This window comes from Tachyglossus aculeatus, chromosome 21, assembly GCF_015852505.1.
Source record: "Tachyglossus aculeatus isolate mTacAcu1 chromosome 21, mTacAcu1.pri, whole genome shotgun sequence".
Classification (NCBI taxonomy): Eukaryota; Metazoa; Chordata; class Mammalia; order Monotremata; family Tachyglossidae; genus Tachyglossus; species Tachyglossus aculeatus.
The window spans coordinates 67,710,281-67,729,124 of record NC_052086.1 but is presented as its reverse complement, the minus strand read 5'-3'; the positions used below and the strand labels follow the sequence as shown (position 1 = coordinate 67,729,124).

The 18,844-nt window shown below is 42.8% G+C and overlaps 2 protein-coding genes across 4 annotated transcripts in view; one reads left to right on the top strand and one right to left on the bottom strand.

The window, feature by feature from the left end:
* Window positions 1-283: 283 nt before the first annotated feature.
* Window positions 284-18,734, bottom strand: ERI2 (ERI1 exoribonuclease family member 2). The gene is made up of 10 exons (XM_038762803.1): window positions 18,679-18,734; window positions 12,530-12,631; window positions 9,274-9,344; window positions 9,109-9,192; window positions 8,263-8,390; window positions 6,643-6,799; window positions 4,860-4,960; window positions 4,542-4,623; window positions 2,990-3,078; window positions 284-2,802 (listed from the first exon to the last, which is right to left on the bottom strand). The coding sequence occupies exons 1-10, from the start codon at window positions 18,732-18,734 to the stop codon at window positions 1,438-1,440; spliced, it is 2,235 nt and encodes a 744-aa protein (XP_038618731.1). The 3' UTR covers window positions 284-1,437.
* The window catches only part of REXO5 (RNA exonuclease 5), a 38,668-nt gene continuing 32,056 nt past the window's right edge, over window positions 12,233-18,844 (top strand). The window contains exon 1 of one of the 3 annotated variants that reach the window (XM_038763787.1): window positions 12,233-12,353. The gene's annotated coding sequence lies outside the window, so the exon portion shown is untranslated. Of the gene's footprint in view, window positions 12,354-15,176; window positions 15,199-15,801; window positions 15,825-18,844 lie in introns of those variants that run through there. The other 2 variants (XM_038763789.1, XM_038763788.1) reach the window with 2 other exon arrangements.

Sequence of the window (18,844 nt, the reverse complement as noted above, 5' to 3'; positions counted from 1 at the left end):
CATTGTATAGTGTAGTGCTTGTATACTACCAGATCCCAGGTGGTTTCATTTATTTTCTTCATCCCTTCTTTTGGAGTTCTTGGCATTTTCAATTGTTTAATGAAAAGCGCAAAGCTGAACTACTGAAATACTTTCTGATACTATTAACTCTGTAAATCACTACTTGAATATAACTACCGTTTTCTAATATTCTGACAATATTTAAGGTATTGGGATTTTAAACTTCAATTCAGAGAGAGTGAATTGATTGCAGTTTAGTCCGGCTCTTTTTGCTTTTCCTGATGAAAACCTTTAAATTGCTCCCGTAACTCTTAATTTACTATACATTAAAGAAATACGTCAGTCAGTGGGTTACCACTTTTAAAAAATAAAAATAAGCATTGTCATCAGTTATAAATTTATTTTATTAATAAAAAATGTGCTTTAAAATTTCATTGATTCAGATTCTAATTTTGAGAATGAAAACATACGTACTATATGGTGTTACTGTAAAATATCTATGGTCATAAACACAGATCGTATGAACATTTCATGATAGCTTCATGACACAAATATCTTGGTAATCTGACTCTTTATGAATTGGTTAAAGAAAAAATCAATATGTCTAATATGTGAAATAGTGATCACATCATTATCTCCACATTCAGGATCTTCAGAGTGCCTTAAAACCATGCTTCCCAACCAGGGGGTTGCAACACTTCCTAACTGGAAGATTTCAGGGGTGCCTCCAGAAAGTTGTGCCCAGGCAGCAAATTTTAAAAATCACCATGCACACCCAATACAATCAAAAAGGCAGTACCCAGGATCCTGGGACCTGCATGGGCTAAATTTTCACTGTTCCATCTTAATGTCTGGGTCTAGCCTGGAGCCAAGTGGGGCTAGATTCATTCATTTGTGGGCTCGGGTTTGTTCTGGTGGGCTGCTCCAGTTACCTAGTTACCTACTGGAACAGCCAAGCGTATGTGGAAGTTGATCCGTGGCCATTCGTAGCTCAGCTACCCACTGAATCTTAGCACCCCGAGCCCGATACGATCTTGAAAGGAAGGTTTTGGAAGTTGAACAGAGTGTGTGAACCTGGCCTGGTCCAGACTGGCTCTTGCTTGTGAACGGTAGACGCCTTTTACCCGGCAGACGCCTTTCACCCGCTTCAAATTTTAAGGTAGAGAATTGGTAAGTTCAATCACGGACTAAATTGGCCCAGAGTTGGAGTTGAAACTAGAAGTCTTTACCGGCAATTCCTTGTTTCCAACTGTAGCTTCCAGAATTTTTCTCCATCATTTTAGAGCTAACCAGTTTCCACTTTCCAGATGAAAGCAACTCAGAGGACATCCCTCTGACCACACTGGGGGTGAATTGCCTCATGAAGCCGTCTGCTAGGTGCCTCTCACTTTTATGAAGTTTAATGAAGAGCAAGGTTGGACAGGAAAGACATGCAACTCACGTCCTCATGGAAGGCCGGAGCCCTAAGCTTTTTTTAGGAGAAAAATGTAAACTTCCTGAAGAATTGAGGTTTGTTCCAGGAGAACTAACACTGAACCTGTTGGTGGAAAGAGACAAGATAGAGCTATTGGCTCTGTCCTTTTGGAGTGTATTTTCCCACTTGAAGTAACTGCAGCTCTTTCCATTTCCTTTGGATTTCCCCACAGGACAACTGTAGAAGGCTTTTCCATGATTTGGGCCGTTATTAGAAACAATGAGTCTCTTAGCCCTCCGGCCACAATTACATAGGGGAGGTGTCATTCTGTCACTCGTGGTCTTCCGAGGCTCCTGGAGATTCGTGATGGAAGACAGGACAGAAGGGGACACTTTACAATTGCTACAACTTCTCAGTGTGCGGGGCCGATCAGTTGATGAAACTCTCTCATCGTGAAGAGTGAAGGACTGCTTTTTAGCTGGTGGGAATGTTTGGGGACTGGAAGGTTTCCTTTTAGAAAGTTCACAGACATGAGATTGATTCTCTGATTTGGATAGATTTGGTAAAAGGCTCAAATCATTTGCCTTTGTTTTAGGTACCTTAAAAGTTATGCCATTTAATGTCTGGTTCTTGGCTTTTTTTACATTATAAATAGTTGTATGAGGGCTTTTGTAGGCAACAGATTGAGGGGTCTCACAATTTACTGTCATTCCTAAATTGTCAAAGTTCTTATAATTCGCCACTGCAGACTCCTTTAAAACCACTGAGGTCTTCTCAAGGCTTGATGAAGTCCCCTGATTTGAGTCATCTGGGGTTTGCCCAGAGTCTGAACTTTTAATGACTTGTGAGTCTGGCATTAAAGCTATATCTTCCCAGTTAGCCAACACGGACAAAGTATCAGGACTAAGACTTATATCCATATCAGAGATGTTGCCAATGGTTGAAACGGTGGTAGGCACCAACACTAACTCTGAACCGAGGGCAGAAGAATTATACTTGGGAGTAGATGTGAGATGTCCATTTTTAATTCGATTTTGAAAGATCATCGGGGAACTTGAGTTAGCAGGCTGCAACTTTCCGGAAGGAGCAGAGAGTCCATTAATGTGAAACGATAAAGGACTTGGAACTTCATCGTATTTCCCCATCTTTATGCTGGAGAATGGCGGATCTCGAAGGGACTTTGGAGAAGAGGTGATCCCTTTCTGAACTCTTCCATTAGACCTTATATTATTTTTACCAAATGTAGGTTCTTTGTCATCCAAAGAGTTGCTGACCCAACCCCCATCCAGGCTGGGAGTGTGCACTCCATTCTTGAATCTAGCAGTATCTTTGTCCTGGTTCACAGTTAAAGCTTTAGCAAAGCAACTGGAATTCTTCTTTGGGTGTACCTATGAGTTCCACAGACAAATCCAAGAGCTTTTGAAACTGGCTGGTCAGATTCGCAGCAGAATATCATGTGATAGAGCAAATCTTAAAGTAACTGCACATTTCAAATGCCCGTCTGTTTTTCATTGAACCTGTGGTTGCTTAGACGTGAGACAAGAGAAAAACAGGTGGGTAGAAAACCTTACTCACCGGGTTCAGAGACTTAGTGATTTTCATTATGCAACCATCCCTGATCATTCTCCAAGCCAGATGGGCAGTATTCCTGGAATCGTCCAGTCCTGAATGAGGAAAAGTCAAATACTGAACAACAAAATATTACTATGAAGGAACACAGGAACAGCAAAGCAAAACGTTATTGGGAAAGTATTTATGCCCTCTTATCTTCCTTGGGTATTTTTTTTTTAATCAAAAATTTGGTGTTGAGTAAATTGCAGGATTGATATCATCGGAACCTGAGACCTCCCAGTTGGACCTACTGAAGTGGGAAAGAGCATGAAATTTGATCCATATCTTGAAGGAACAATTGTTCTTGGACATTTCAGTCTTTTGGCCTTCATCTATACCAAAAAGCTCTGCTCGGTGACCATCTGCCTGATCCCTGTTCACCATACTGGAAATTTATTTGCTCGCCAGTTTCTTTCCCTAATTTCTTCATTAAAAACCACTAGATGACAGTATTTCCCTATCATGGGTGGCAAAAGAAGTTGCTAAGCAACCCACCAACCGCTCCAAGGCTGTCACAGCGCTGAAGAGCTACCAAGTTCATTAAAACTCCACAACTCTGGGTTTACCTGGGGAAACCCCATTTTCCCAGCCTTCCCAGGGGATCGTGAGATCTGGGGAGAACCTACTCTAGGACACAGTGGGGTACAGTCTTGGCTTTTTCCCTGCTTGGGGAGCCCCCTCCAACTAGATTAGGGCACTTTCGGGGGCCAGAGAGACTCAGAGACAGAGGCCGTGGCTGATGAGAGGAAATCCCAGGGTCCCGAGCTAATCAGAAACATTCGAGCCCTCCAGGAGATTCTCCCTGAACCAGAGTGCAGGACTGAGGAAACCCCAGGATCAGTCTATCGGAACACAATACCCGGCGAAGATGTCTTGTGAAGCTTATTTCCTGTATGAATCCTATCGAACCAGGTAAGCTGAGATCTTCTTTAATAATAACTATGGTACATATTATGCACTTAATATGTGCCAAGCGCTGTAATAATAATAATAATAATGGCATTTATTAAGTGCTTACTATGTGCAAAGCACTGTTCTAAGCACTGAGGAAGTTACAAGGTGATCAGGTTGTCCCACGGGGGGCTCACAGTCTTCATCCCCATTTTACAGATGAGGTAACTGAGGCCAAGAGAAGTTAAGTGACTTGCCCAAAGTCACACAGCTGACAAGTGGCGGAGCGGGGATTTGAACCCATGACCTCAGACTCCAAAGTCCATGCTCTTTCCACTGAGCCACGCTGCTGTACTTATCACTGGGGTAGGTACAAGATAATCAGATTGGGCATGCTCCTTATTCCACGTGGGGCTCCCAGCCTATGTAGGAGAGCATAAGATTTAATCCCCATTTTGCAGATGAGGAAACTGAGGTTCAAAGAAGTGAAGTGACTTGCCCAAAGCTACATTGCTGATAAGTGGCGGGGCCGGGATTAGAATGCAGGTCCTCTAACTCCCGGGCCTATGCTCTCTTGGTATTCCAGTTATCGCTGGGAATAAATAGGCTTTCATGTTCTACTCACCAGAATGCTCTTGTCCTGAGAACTTTAATCCTAGGTCTTGCAAAGCCCCACTTAGCCCCTTTGGCTTCCTCATGTAGAAAAGCTAATCAGACAAAGAGACAAAAATAGGTATTTGATTTGGGTAATGATAAAGTATTATTAACCTACATCTAGAGTTCCCAATTTTAGTTCCCCCCAGATTTGAAGTGCGCTTTATAGATTAACAAAGCTTGAGGGGGACAATTTTCAGGTGTAGACATTGAAGCACTACAGCTATGAAGTAGTGAAGAAGGGTTGAAACATGAATAATAAGTGTTCACCTTCTGTGAAGACTTTTACCTTGTAAGTTGCCCTGAGATCAATCCAGGAATTCAAGATCTCAGGTTTGCGTAGTTGCTTCCTTTTACACTCGTATTCCAAACAAACTCCCAGATCCCAGTCTGCACAAGATAGAGTAAAAAATAAAACAAAGTTAAATAAGCTAGCTATTTTTATTTCCATTTTCAGGAGCTACATTTAAATATCTATTTTATCCAAACAAAATGCTGGGAAATGATAAAAATTAGGAAAATTAGTCACCTGGTCATCCTTTTTTGGCTATTAGGTCAGATCATTTATTGAAAATGCAATTTTGGCATTTATCATGGCTGCCTAGAAGGACATTTGTCTCGTGACTGGCATTTTTAGAGTGTCCAAGCCCTGAGTAAAACATATAGAATATTAAAGAGGGCATTCCTTAAATAGTCACTATTCTGTAGACAGTGGAAAGTGGGGAAGTGATCTAATGAACTAAATTGATATTGAGCAGGGAAGATTCACACAATTTTCTACTAAATTAAGCCATTTGGTGATCTAGTGAGGATACAGTCAATCAATGGTATTTCTCAATCGATCAATCACAGTCAATGGTATTTATTGAGTGCTTACTATGTGCAGAGGACTGATCTAAGCGCTTGGGAGAGTACAAAAGAATAAGCAGACACGTTCCTTGCCATTAATGATCTTACACTGACCACTTACTGTGTGAAGAGCACTGCACTAAGTGGTAGGGGGAGTATAATAAAACAGACTTGCTAGACGTATCCCCCGCCCACAACGAGCTTACAGTCTACGCTAAATAGCCAATTTTAATTCTGGCCCTTTGGACAAGGGTCCAGAACACTAAAAAGAGACCTAAAAAGCAGAATACCACATCTCTAGAATATTTAAGAGAATGGCCACTGGCTCTGAAAAAGTACTCATCCAGTGATCTTTTTCTTGGCTTCATAATGCCATGATATACAGAGAATCTGGGGCATTCCTGAAGTTAAAACGAGGTCACTGAGGATACCTCATCCTGGAGGGTTAAAAAATGCAGTGGACAATAATTTCGAGTACGGATCTACTACATGCCAATCTGTTTTTCTGGCTCGTGAAGTCCATGAATGTAATTAAAAATATGCACTGGATAGAAAGTGGTTACAGAATTAGAAAAAGCTTTCAGTTAGTACCAATTCCTGGGAAATCTGAATAGTATCTTCCTGAGTTTATTAAGCCCAGTTAAGCTTGAGAAACAGTAATAATAATAATGGTGGTATTTGTTAAGCGCTTACTATGTGCCAAGCACTGTTCTAAGCACTGGGGGGGATACAAGGTGATCAGGTTGTCCCACTTGGGGCTCACAGTCTTAATCCCCATTTTACAGATGAGGGAACTGAAGCATAGAGAAGTTAAGTGGCTTGCCCAAGGTCACACAGCTGACAAGTGGTGGAGCCAGGATTCAAACCCATGACCTCTGACTCCCAAGCCCACACTCTTTCCACTGAGCCACGCTGCTTCTATCTACTAGTGTGTTCTAGTAGATAGAGAACAGTCCTGGGAGTCAGAAGGATTTGGGTTTTAGTCCTGGTTCCCCCACTTGTCTCCTGTGTGACCTTGGGCAAGCCACTTCTCTGTGCCTCAGTTACCGCATCTGAAAAATGGGGATTAAGATCGAGCCCCATGTGGGACATTGACTGTCTCCAACCTGCTTATCTTGTATCTACCCCAGCGCTTAGTACAGTGCCTGGCACATAGTAAATGCTTAACAAATACCATAAAAAATGCTTACACTACAAAAACCAGAAACTAAGTGTTTTCTTACCTGACCAAGTAACAAATGAACATGATTTGACTTCTGATGTTGCAGGGTTTGAAATCCCTGGAGCAAAAATAATTTTCTTCTTCAGTTGAATCATCTGAATCCACTTCCAGAACTGAGATAAGCAAATCTTCAGTGGAACGCCTTCATCAACTTGAGCCTTTAGTGAAAGCAATAATGAATGTCAAGTATACAAGCTCACCGTGGGCAGGGAACATGTCTACCAACTCTGTTATATTGTACTCTCCCAAGCGCTTAGTACAGTGCTTTGCACAAAGTAAGAACTCAACAAATACGACTGAATGAACGAATGAACCGTAAGCGCTCGATAAATACAATTGATTAATTAACATATAAGATCAGCTAGACGAAGCTCCGAATCCTACGCTTCATCCTTTATTTGGAATAAAGTCTCTTACATGTCTTTGGGCTTCAATCTACAGTGACTTTTAATGAAGCTTGATCTAATTTTAAAAAGAATACTGTGAGAATGGATTCATCGGTCGCTTCGGTGTTGTGGCCATCAGGAATGGGGTAAGCTCTTCTCATTCAGAGGTTTCTGGAAGGCTTGTGTTAAAGAGCGACAGAATCGAAAACAGCACCAGGTGCTGCAAATTGCTAACCCAGTAAACCAATGAATAGCAATTGTGGCCTAATGGCTAGCGCACGGGCTTGGGAGTCAAAAGGCTATGGGTTCTAATCCCAGCTCCGCCACTTGTGTGCTGTGTGACTCCGGGCAAGTGACTTAACTTCTCTGTGCCTCAGTTACCTGATCTGTAAAATTGAGAATCAGATTGCAAGCCCTATATAGGACATGGACTGGGTCCAACCTGATTAGTTTGTATCTACCCCAGCACTTAGTACAGTACTTTTTTAAATGGCATCTAAGAATTTACTCTGTGCCGAGCACTGTTCTAAGGGCTGGGGTAGATAAAAATTTATCAGGTTGATCACAGTCCTGCTCCCACATGGGGCTCACAGTTTAAGTAGGAGGGAGTAGAATTTGGCATAGAGTAAGCGCTTAACAAATACCATAAAAGAAAAACAAAACACCCGCTTTGCATGTGCACTGTTGTTGCCAAAGGGATCCTCGGTCACTCATTTGGTTCTTTTCTGCCACATTGCACATGTCAATCAATCAGCGGTATTTACTGGACACTTAATATGCTTCTGGACTGTGAGCCCACTGTTGGGTAGGGACCGTCTCTATATGTTGCCAACTTGTACTTCCCAAGCGCTTAGTACAGTGCTCTGCACTCAGCAAGCGCTCAATAAATACGATTGAATGAATGTGCAGAGCATTGTACTAAGCCCTTGGGAGAGTACAATACAAAAGAATTAGTAGACACGTTCCCTGCCCACCAGGAGTTTACAGTCTACAGGGGGGACAGTCATCATCGCCAGTGGCCTCATGGCTAAGTATATCCATTGCATCCACATATAAAGAAGGCTTTGAAATCCTTGGATTAAAGAAAAATTGTGTTTCTTGACATCTTAATTTCTATTTTCTAGAATATTCAACCAGGTTTTTAAGGGATTTACTCAAAGTGCACAGCAACAGATATTTGTAGTTTGCTTTCCTTAAATTACATAGGGGGTTCTGATTTTTTTTTTTTAGCATACCTGTTTTATGCCTGTCAGTTCAATGCAAAATTCGGAAAGAATTGGATGCTCCTGAGGTTGAACATAGGATTGGAATTCAGACTCAATCTCTCCAGTTGATGTGTTTAACAAGACAGCTGGAAATTCGACTAATTAAAAAGAATGGTTATTATTGAGGGTCCTTGAAATACATACTTTTTAAAAATTTTCAATTTCAAAATGCACCTCTCTCATCCGGTATACAGTCTTATGAATTATAACTCAATGTATCTGACAGACAGCATGAAATATACAAAAGTGAAAATCAATCAGTGGTTTTATAGAGCACTTCCTGTATGCAGAAAATGATATAGACTGTGAGCCCCTTGTTGAGTAGGGACCGTCTCTATATGTTGCCAACTTGTACTTCCTAAGTGCTTAGTACAGTGCTCTGCACACAGTAAGTGTTCAATAAATACGATTGGATGAATATAGAAGACTGCAGTGGCATTTTAACTCAATAGAGGTGAAAGCTGAATAAATCCTGGAACAGACTCTTTTTTGGGAAAAGTATTTGCTCAGTATATCTTTTTTCTAGGTTTGGTTTTTTTTTAAGTTCTTGGTAGATTTATCTATTATTCATTGTTGTAGGGTTGCCTTGAGAGCCCTGATTTGAAAAAAGCTAATTAGGCAGAATCACAACCAAAGTCTGTGCTGTTTAGAAAAATACTGGCATTCGTTAAATTTGAATCTATAGATTCTAACCTATTATGAAGTTTGCTCTTGTCCTTGCGAAATTGAAACTTCTATCATTCAAATGACATTTTTTCCATGTGCTAACGCAAATCGACTCAATTTTTTTTTTTACATCGATTCATTCATGCTTACTTATTTCCTGGCTGTAGTGGCTCTTCCCATCATTCCAACATGTTGATTCAAAGTCAATAACAATTAAATAGTCGAACAGTTGCTCTGCAACAAACCAAAATGTCAGTGCTTCCTGGAGTTTAAGATGTAATGACATCAAATAAAGAAATGAAGCACTCTACTTACTTGATTTACTTCTATCCTGATTTTTCTGGTTAGCTGGAGTGACAGATCTTTTCCTAATTAATCCAAGCTGCCTGAAAGATAAAGCAATTTAGATAGATCATTAAAATAAAACGGATATATCTACCTTTGTATGGGGCACAATCTTGTTGAAGTGAAATTCAGACACTTGCATTTACTGATTTAATATCTCAGCAAGCACAATTCGGGTCAAGCCTTTTCCAGTAAGAAGATGGTATTTAATTTTTTTCTTAGAAACAGTAATTTTTTTTTTTTTTTTACCCAGGAGGAAATATCCCTGCTTTACCATCAGAACCTGTGGCAACTGACAGCCCTCATGGATACTGGATGCTTAGAGATGATGTGACATCACGTATGTTTGCCTGGCATAAACCACAGAAACAAGATCAGAACACTTATCATCATCATCAATCGTATTTATTGAGCGCTTACTATGTGCAGAGCACTGTACTAAGCACTTGGGAAGTACAAATTGGCAACACATAGAGACAGTCCCTACCCAACAGTGGGCTCACAGTCTAAAAGGGGGAGACAGAGAACAAAACCAAACATACCAACAAAATAAAATAAATAGGATAGATATGTACAAGTAAAATATTTTGGAGAGGTGAGTACCCCGACCCACTCACTTGTGCAAGAGCCTTTCTTTTATATGACTATTTAACCAAAAGTAGTATGGCCTAATGGATAGAATTTGGGCCTGGGAGACAGAAGGACGTGGGTTCTAATTCCGGCTCCACCACCTGTCCGCTGTGTGACCTCGGGCAAGTCACTTAACTTCTCTGTGCCTCAGTTACCTCATCAGTAAAATGGGGATTAATACTGTGAGCCCCATGTGGGACATGGACTGTGTCCAATTTGACAGTGCACTAAGTAAGCACACAAAAAATACCTATTGATTGATTTCTTGGAAGTACAGCCAACCAGGAAGGTTTTCTAGGACCAAAGCATCATTGTAAGCTCTATTTATGCTTTTCAAAATTCTCCGAGTTCACTTTATGGGAAGTCAGATCCCTAGAGGAGAAAATGAAAAAGGGCTGAGTGAAAGGGAGTTAGGATTTCCACACATACTGGGGGCCTAGCCTAGAGAAAACAGCACGGGATTGGGAGTCAGGAGACCTGGGTTCTAATTTCAACTTTGCCACCTCTCTCTTCTCTGACCTTGGGCAGGTAAGCTCCTTGAGGGCAGGGATAGTGTATACCAACTCTATTGTATCATACTCTCCCAGATGCTTAGTACAGTGCTCTGCCACAATGAGCACTCAATAAATAACATTGATTGATTCTCTGTGCCTGTTTCCTCATGTGGACAGTGGGGACAAGATAGCTTTTCTCCCTCCCCCATAATAATAATAATAATTGCGATAGTTGTTAAGCACTTAATATGTGTTAAGCACAGAACTAAGCACTGGGGTAGATAAAAGATAGTCAGGATTCACATGGGGCTCACAGTCTAAGTAGGAAGGAGAAAAGGTCTCGGCTTCAAGGCTGTCCATCACCTCGCCCCCTCCTGCCTCACCTCCCTTCTCTCCTTCTCCAGCCCAGCCCGCACCCTCCGCTCCTCTGCCGCTCACCTCCTCACTGTGCCTCGTTCTCGCCTGTCCCGCCATCGACCCCCAGCCCATGTCCTACCTCTGGCCTGGAATGCCCTCCCTCCACACATCCGCCAAACTAGCTCTCTTCCTCCCTTTAAAGCCCTACTGAGAGCTCACCTCCTCCAGGAGGCCTTCCCAGACTGGGCCCCCTTTTTCCTCTCCTCCTCCCCATCCCCCCCGCCGCTCTACCTCCTTCCCCTCCCCACAGCACTTGTATACATTTGTACAGATTTATTACTCTACTTGTTTTACTTGCACATATTTACTATTCTATTTATTTTGTTAATAATAATAATGATGGCATTTATTAAGTGCTTACTGTGTGCAAAGCACTGTTCTAAGTGCTGGGGAGGTTACAAGGTGATCAGGTTGTCCCACGGGGGGCTCACGGTCTTAATCCCCATTTTCCAGATGAGGGAACTGAGGCACAGAGAAGTGAAGTGACTTGCCCAAAGTCACCCAGCTGACAATTGGCGGAGCCGGGGTTTGAACCCTTGACCTCTGGCTCCAAAGCCCAGGCTCTTTCCACTGAGCCACGCTGCTTCTCTGTGTGCATATAGCTTTAATTCTATTTGTTCTGATGATTTTGACATGTCTACATGTTTTGTTGTCTGTCTCCCCCTTCTAGACTGGGAGCCCGTTGTTGGGTAGGGACCGTCTCTATATCAATCAATCAATCAATCAATCGTATTTATTGAGCGCTTACTGTGTGCACAGCACTGTACTAAGCGCTTGGGAAGTACAAACTGGCAACACATAGAGACGGTCCCTACCCAACAGTGGGCTCACAGTCTAGAAGGGGGAGACAGAGAACAAAACCAAACATATTAACAAAATAAAATAAATAGAATAGATATGTACAAGTAAAATAAATAAATAGAGTAATAAATATGCTGCTGATGTACTTCCCAAGCGCTTAGTACCGTGCTCTGCACACAGTAAGCGCTCAGTAAATATGATTGAATGAACAGGTAATGAATCCCCATTTTGCAGATGAGGGAACTGAGGCACAGAGAAGTTAGCTGACTTGCCCAAGGTCACCCAGCGGACAAGTGGTGGAGTCAGAATTAGAACCCAGATCCTTCTAACTCTTTCCATTAGACCACAGTGTTTCTCTCTGCTTAGACTGAGCATCCAGTGGGACAGGGACTGTGTCCGATCTAATTGCACTGTCCCTACCCAGATCTTAATACAGTAATAATAACAATGATGATAATTATGGTATTTAAGTGCTTACTGTATGCCAAGTACTGTACTAAGCGCTGGGGTGGATGCAAGCAAATCGGGCCGGACGCGGTCCCTGTCCCACATGGGGCTCACAGTCTCATTCCCCATTTTACAGATGAGATAACTGAGGCACAGAGAAGTGACTTGCCCAAAGTCATACAGCAAACAAGCGACAGAGTCCGGATCGGAACCCTCGACCTTCTGACTCCCAAGCCCGTACTATCCAGTACTTGGAACACAGTAAGTGCTTAAATACCATTATTATTATTATTATTATTATTATTATCACTGATTGCCAGAGTTCACAGATATTCTAAACTCTTTGCCATTGATTAACGCCAAGATAATCAAGCACCCTCTCAAGAACGCCTAGCATGTCCTTGGCATAAAGCGGCTAACACTGTTAAATTAGGTACCAGACCGCTTGCTTTGTAATTTCAGATTTGTTGGCTTTCAAATTCGTAGTCCTACTACTTCTTTTAGGCTGTCGGGGGGTGCCTGCCTTTTTATGCTTCCCTCTGTTTTCGAGCACTAATATTTCAGACCAGGGTAAACCACCACATATATCTTATGGTCAATTCATAGGGATGTACTGCTCTCCCCTCCCCGGGCCAGAGGGAGAGAGGTTTGGGAAGGGAAGGAACTGGAGCTGGGAAAAGGCGTTAACTCTCCCAGAACCAGAGCTGGGGTGATCACCAGTAAATCAATGGATCGTATTTACTGAGCACTTACTGTTTGCAGAGCACTGCGCTAAGCACTTGGGAGAGGACACTAAAACAAAGTGTCACAGACACGTTCCCTGCCTCTCAAGGAATTTATAATAATAATAATAGCATTTATTAAGTGCTTACTATGTGCAAAGCACTATTCTAAGTGCTGGGGAGGATACAAGGTGATCAGGTTGTCCCATGGGGGGCTCACAATCTTAATCCCCATTTTACAGATGAGGGAACTGAGGCTCAGAGAAGTCAAGTGACTTGCCCGAAGTCACACAGCTGACAAGTGGTGGAGCCGGGATTTGAACCGATGACCTCTGACTCCAAAGCCCCTCTTTCCACTGAGCCACGCTGCTTCTCTTAAGCTGGTTTACCCTTCCCGACACAGCTCCCAAGAGCCACTTTTAGCAGTAGGTGTTCTTATTGATTGTCCATTAGGTGCAATGCACTGTACTAAGCACTTGGGAACCACAAAACAGGAATGTGACCCATTCTCTACCCATAAGGAGCTTATACTCTAATGGGGAGGGGCGGGGGCGGGCGGTCAGAAATAAAAATGTCAAAATAATTCATTTGTCCATTCAATCATATTTATTGAGTGCTTACTGTGTACAACGCACTGTACTAAGCGCTTGGGAGAATACAACAGACACATTCCTGCCCGCGACGAGCTCACAGCCTAGAGGGGGAGACAGACATTGATATAAACAAATGACATATGTATATATATACACACACACACACATATGTATATAAACACGCATAATATATATATGTATATAAACGTACATAATGGTATGTATATATGTGCTGTGAGGATTGCTTCCTCTCCCCCTCGTCCCCCTCTCCATCCCCCCATCTTACCTCCTTCCCTTCCCCACAGCACCTGTATATATGTATATATATTTGTACATATTTATTACTCTATTTACTTTACTTGTACATATCTATTCTATTTATTTTATTAGTATGTTTGGTTTTGTTCTCTGTCTCCCCCTTAACAAATACTATCACTATTATTATTATAACCCCAGCGCTTAGAACAGTGCTAGGCCCATAGTAAGCCCTTAGCAAATACTATCATTATTATTATTATAATTATTCTAGCGCTTAGAACAGTGCTAGGCCCACAGTAAGCCCTTAACAAATACTATCATTATTATTATTATAATTATTCCAGCGCTTAGAACAGTGCTAGGCCCATAGTAAGCCCTTAACAAATACTATCATTATTATTATTATAATTATTTCAGCGCTTAGAACAGTGCTAGGCCCATAATAAGCCCTTAACAAATACTATCATTATTATTATTATAATTATTCCAGCGCTTAGAACAGTGCTAGGCCCATAGTAAGCCCTTAACAAATGCTATCATTATTATTGTTATTATTACCCCAGCGCCTAGAACAGTTCTAGGCCTATAGTAAGCCCTTACCAAATACTATCATTATTATTATTATAATTATTCCAGCGCTTAGAACAGTGCTAGGCCCATAATAAGCCCTTAACAAATACTATCATTGTTATTATTATAATTATTCCAGCGCTTAGAACAGTGCTAGGCCCATAGCAAGCCCTTAACAAGTACTATCATTATTATTATTATTCCAGCGCTTAGAACAGTGCTTGGCCCATAATAAGCCCTTAACAAATACTATCATTATTATAATTATTCCAGCGCTTAGAACAGTGCTATGCCCATAGTAAGCCCTTAACAAATACTATCATTATTATTATTATAATTATTCCAGCTCTTAGAACAGTGCTAGGCCCACAGTAAGCCCTTAACAAATACTATCATTATTATTATTATTATTATTATTATTCCAGCTCTTAGAACAGTGCTAGGCCCACAGTAAGCCCTTAACAAATACTATCATTATTATAATTATTCCAGCGCTTAGAACAGTGCTAGGCCCACAGTTAGCCCTTAATACTATCATTATTATTATTATAATTACCCCAGCGCTTAGAACAGTGCTAGGCCCATAGTAAGCCCTTAACAAATACTATCATTATTATTATTATAATTATTCCAGCGCTTAGAACAGTGTTTGTCACATAGTAAACTCTTAACAAATACTATTATTATTATTATTAATTATTATTATAAGCGCCATGTACATACTGAGCCAACCGCTTAGTCTCCATCTCTCCCTCCACTCTGGCTCCTTTCAAACCCGCCGCCGCGCCTACGTCACTTCCGGTTCTCCCCCCGCCTATGACGTGAGGCTCGATGTTTGGGGCTGATCGATTGAGCGGGCCTGGGCCGGCAGCCGGGCCTTCGGCGGCGGGTGGGGGGGGGGGCTCAGGGTGGGGAGCCGATCGCCGATCCGTCGATCGGGCGTGGCCTGGTGAGGCGGCCGAGGTGAGTGCCGGCCGGGCTGCGGAGGTCAGGGGTCACCGCCGCCTCTCCCCATCATGAGGCCTAGTCGATTGATTGATTTTATTTGTACATATTTATTCCATTTATTTGACTGTGTTAATATGTTTGGTATCAATCAATAGATATTATCTATTAATATATAATTATCTATAATATATAATCAATCTATATTATATTATTAATTAATTATATTAATCTATATTAAATTTGTGAAGCAGCGTGGCTTAGTGGAAGGGGCCCGGGCTTTGGAGTCAGAGGTCACGGGTTCGAATCCCGGCTCCACCACGTGTCTGCTGTGTGGCCTCGGGCAAGTCACTTCTCTGGGCCTCAGTTACCTCATCTGTAAAATGGGGGTGATGACTGTGAGCTCCACGTGGGACAACCTGATCGCCTTGTATCCCCCCACCCAGCGCTTAGAACAGTGCTTTGCACATAGTAAGCGCTTAACAAATGCCATTATTATTATTATTATATTAATCAATAAATGCGATTGAATGGATGTTGTCCGTCTCCCCCTTCTAGGCTGTGAGCCCTCTGTTGGGTAGGGACCGTCTCTCGATGTTGCCAACTTGGACTTCCCAAGCGCTTAGTACAGTGCTCTGCACACGGTAAGCGCTCGATTTATTTTATTTGTACTTATTTACTCTGTTTATTTTATTGTGTTGATATGTTTGGTATCAATCAATAGATTATATTAATCAATAAATACGATTGAATGAATGTTGTCTGTCTCCCCCCGTCTAGACTGTGAGCCCGCTGTTGGGTAAGGACCGTCTCTCGATGTTGCCAAATTGTACTTCCCAAGCGCTTAGTACAGTGCGCTGCACACGGCAAGCGCCCAATAAATACGATTGAATGAATGGATGAGCCCGCTGTTGGGTAGGGACCGTCTCTAGATGTTGCCAACTTGGACTCCCCAAGCGCTTAGTACAGTGCTCTGCACACGGTAAGCACTCGATAAATACGATTGAATGAATGAATGAATGAAATCCTATTTATTGAGCGCTTATCGTGTGCAGAGCACTGTACTAAGCGCTTGGGAAGTACAAGTTGGCAACATAGAGAGACGTTCCCTACCCAACAAGGGGCTCACAGTCTAGAAGGGGGAGACAGACAACATTCATTCATTCAATCCTATTTATTGAGCGTTTACAGTGCGCAGAGTACTGTACTAAGCGCTTGGGAAGTCCAAGTCGGCAACATAGAGGGACGATCCCTACCCAAAAAGGGGCTCACAGTCTAGAAGGGGGACACAGACAACATTCATTCAATCGTATTTATTTAGTGCTTACTGTGTGCAGAGCACTGTACTAAGTGCTTGGGAAGTCCAAGTCGGCAACATAGAGAGACGATCCCTACCCAACAAGGGGCTCACAGTCTACAAGGGGGAGACAGACAACATTCATTCAATCGTATTTATTGAGCGCTTACTGTGTGCAGAGCACTATACTAAGCGCTTGGGAAGTCCAAGTCGGCAACATATAGAGACGGTCCCTACCCAACAGCGGGCTCACAGTCTAGAAGGGGGAGACAGACAACATTCATTCAATTGTATTTATTGAGCGCTTACTGTGTGCAGAGCGCTGTACTAAACGCTTGGGAAGTCCAAGTCGGCAACGTATAGAGACAGACGGTCCCTACCCAAAAACGGGTTCACAGTCTAGAAGGGGGAGACAGACAACATTCATTCATTCAATCCTATTTATTGAGCGCTTACTGTGCGTACAGCGCTGTACTGAGTGCTTGGGAAGTCCAAGTCGGCAATGTATAGAGACAGACGGTCCCTACCCAACAACTGGCTCACAGTCTACAAGGGGGAGACAGACAGCATTCATTCATTCAATCCTATTTATTGAGCGCTTACAGTGCGCAGAGCACTGTACTAAGCGCTTGGGAAGTCCAAGTTGGCAACATAGAGGGACGATCCCTGCCCAACAGCGGGCTCACAGTCTAGAAGGGGGAGACAGACAACATTCATTCATTCAATCCTATTTATTGAGCGCTTACTGTGCGCACAGCACTGTACTAAGCGCTTGGGAAGTCCAAGTCAGCAACGTATAGAGACAGACAATCCCTACCCAACAACTGGCTTACAGTCTACAAGGGGGAGACAGACAACATTCATTCATTCAGTCATATTTGTTGAGCACTTACTGTGAGCAGAGCACTGTACTAAGCGCTTGGGAAGTACAAGTCGGCAACGTATAGGGATGGTCCCTACCCAACAATGGGCTCACAGTCTAGAAGGAGGAGACAGACAACAAAACCAACCATGTGGACAGGTGTCCAAATCGTCAGAACAAATCATTCAGTCCTGTTTTCTCAGCACTAACCGTGTGCAGAGCACTGTACTAAGCGCTTGGGACAGTGATGATAATAATAATGGCATTTGTTAAGCGCTTACTATGTGCCAAGCACTGTTCTAAGCGCTGGGGGGGATACAAGGTGATCAGGTTGTCCCACGTGGGGGCTCACAGTCTTAATCCCCATTTTACAGATGAGGTAACAGGCTCAGAGAAGTTAAGTGACTTGCCCAAGGGCACACAGCAGATGTGGCGGAGGCGGGATTCGAACCCATGACCTCTGACTCCCAAGCTCAGGCTCTTTCCACTGAGCCATGCTGCTTCTCTAGTAATAATAGTAATATTATCCACCACTTGTCTGCCGTGTGACCTTGGGCAAGTCATTCAGCTCCTCTGTGCCTCAGTCACCTCATCTGTAAAATGAGGGTTAGACTATGAGCCCCATGTGGAAGCGGAGAAGCAGCGTGGCTCAGTGGAAAGAGCGCGGGCTTGGGAGTCAGAGGTCATGGGTTCGAATCCCAGTTGCCAGCTGTGTAACCTTGGGCAAGTTACTTCACTTCTCTGTGCCTCAGTTACCTCATCTGTAAAAGGGGGATGAAGACTGTGAGCCCCACGTGGGACAACCTGATCACCTTGTAATCTCCCCAGCGCTTAGAACAGTGCTCTGCACATAGTAAGCGCTTAATAAATGCTATCATTATTATCATTATCACCTTGTATCCTCCCCCCACCCCCGGTGCTTAGAACAGTGCTTCGCACATAGTAAGCGCTTAACAAACACCGTCATTATTATGTGGGACATGGACTGTGTCCAACCTGATTGGCTCGTATCTACCCCAGCACTTGGTACGTAGAAAGCACTTAACAAATCCCATAAAAAACCCTGCTTTTCAAACAGTCAGGCAATCAGTGATACATATTGAGCTCTTCCTGCATGCAGAGCACTGTACTAAGCGCTTAGGAGAATACAATGCAACAAAGTCTGATGTCTGTTCCCCCCCTAAACTGTGAGCGCATTGTGGGCAGGGAATGTCACTGTTTATTGTTGTATTATATTTTTCCAAGCACGTAGTACAGTGCTCTGCACACAGTGCTCACCTAATGAATAATAATAATAATAATAATAATAATAAATATGACTGAATGAATAAATGAATACCGGTGGTAGGAACACCTCCCTGAGAGAGTAGTGAGAGTTTCTTTGGCACCCTTCATCCTGCAGTGCTTCCCTTCTACTTTACTCCCCGGTTTGCGCGGCTCATTGGAAAGAGCCCGGGCTTTGGAGTCAGAGGTCATGGGTTCAAATCCCGACTCCGCCAATTGCC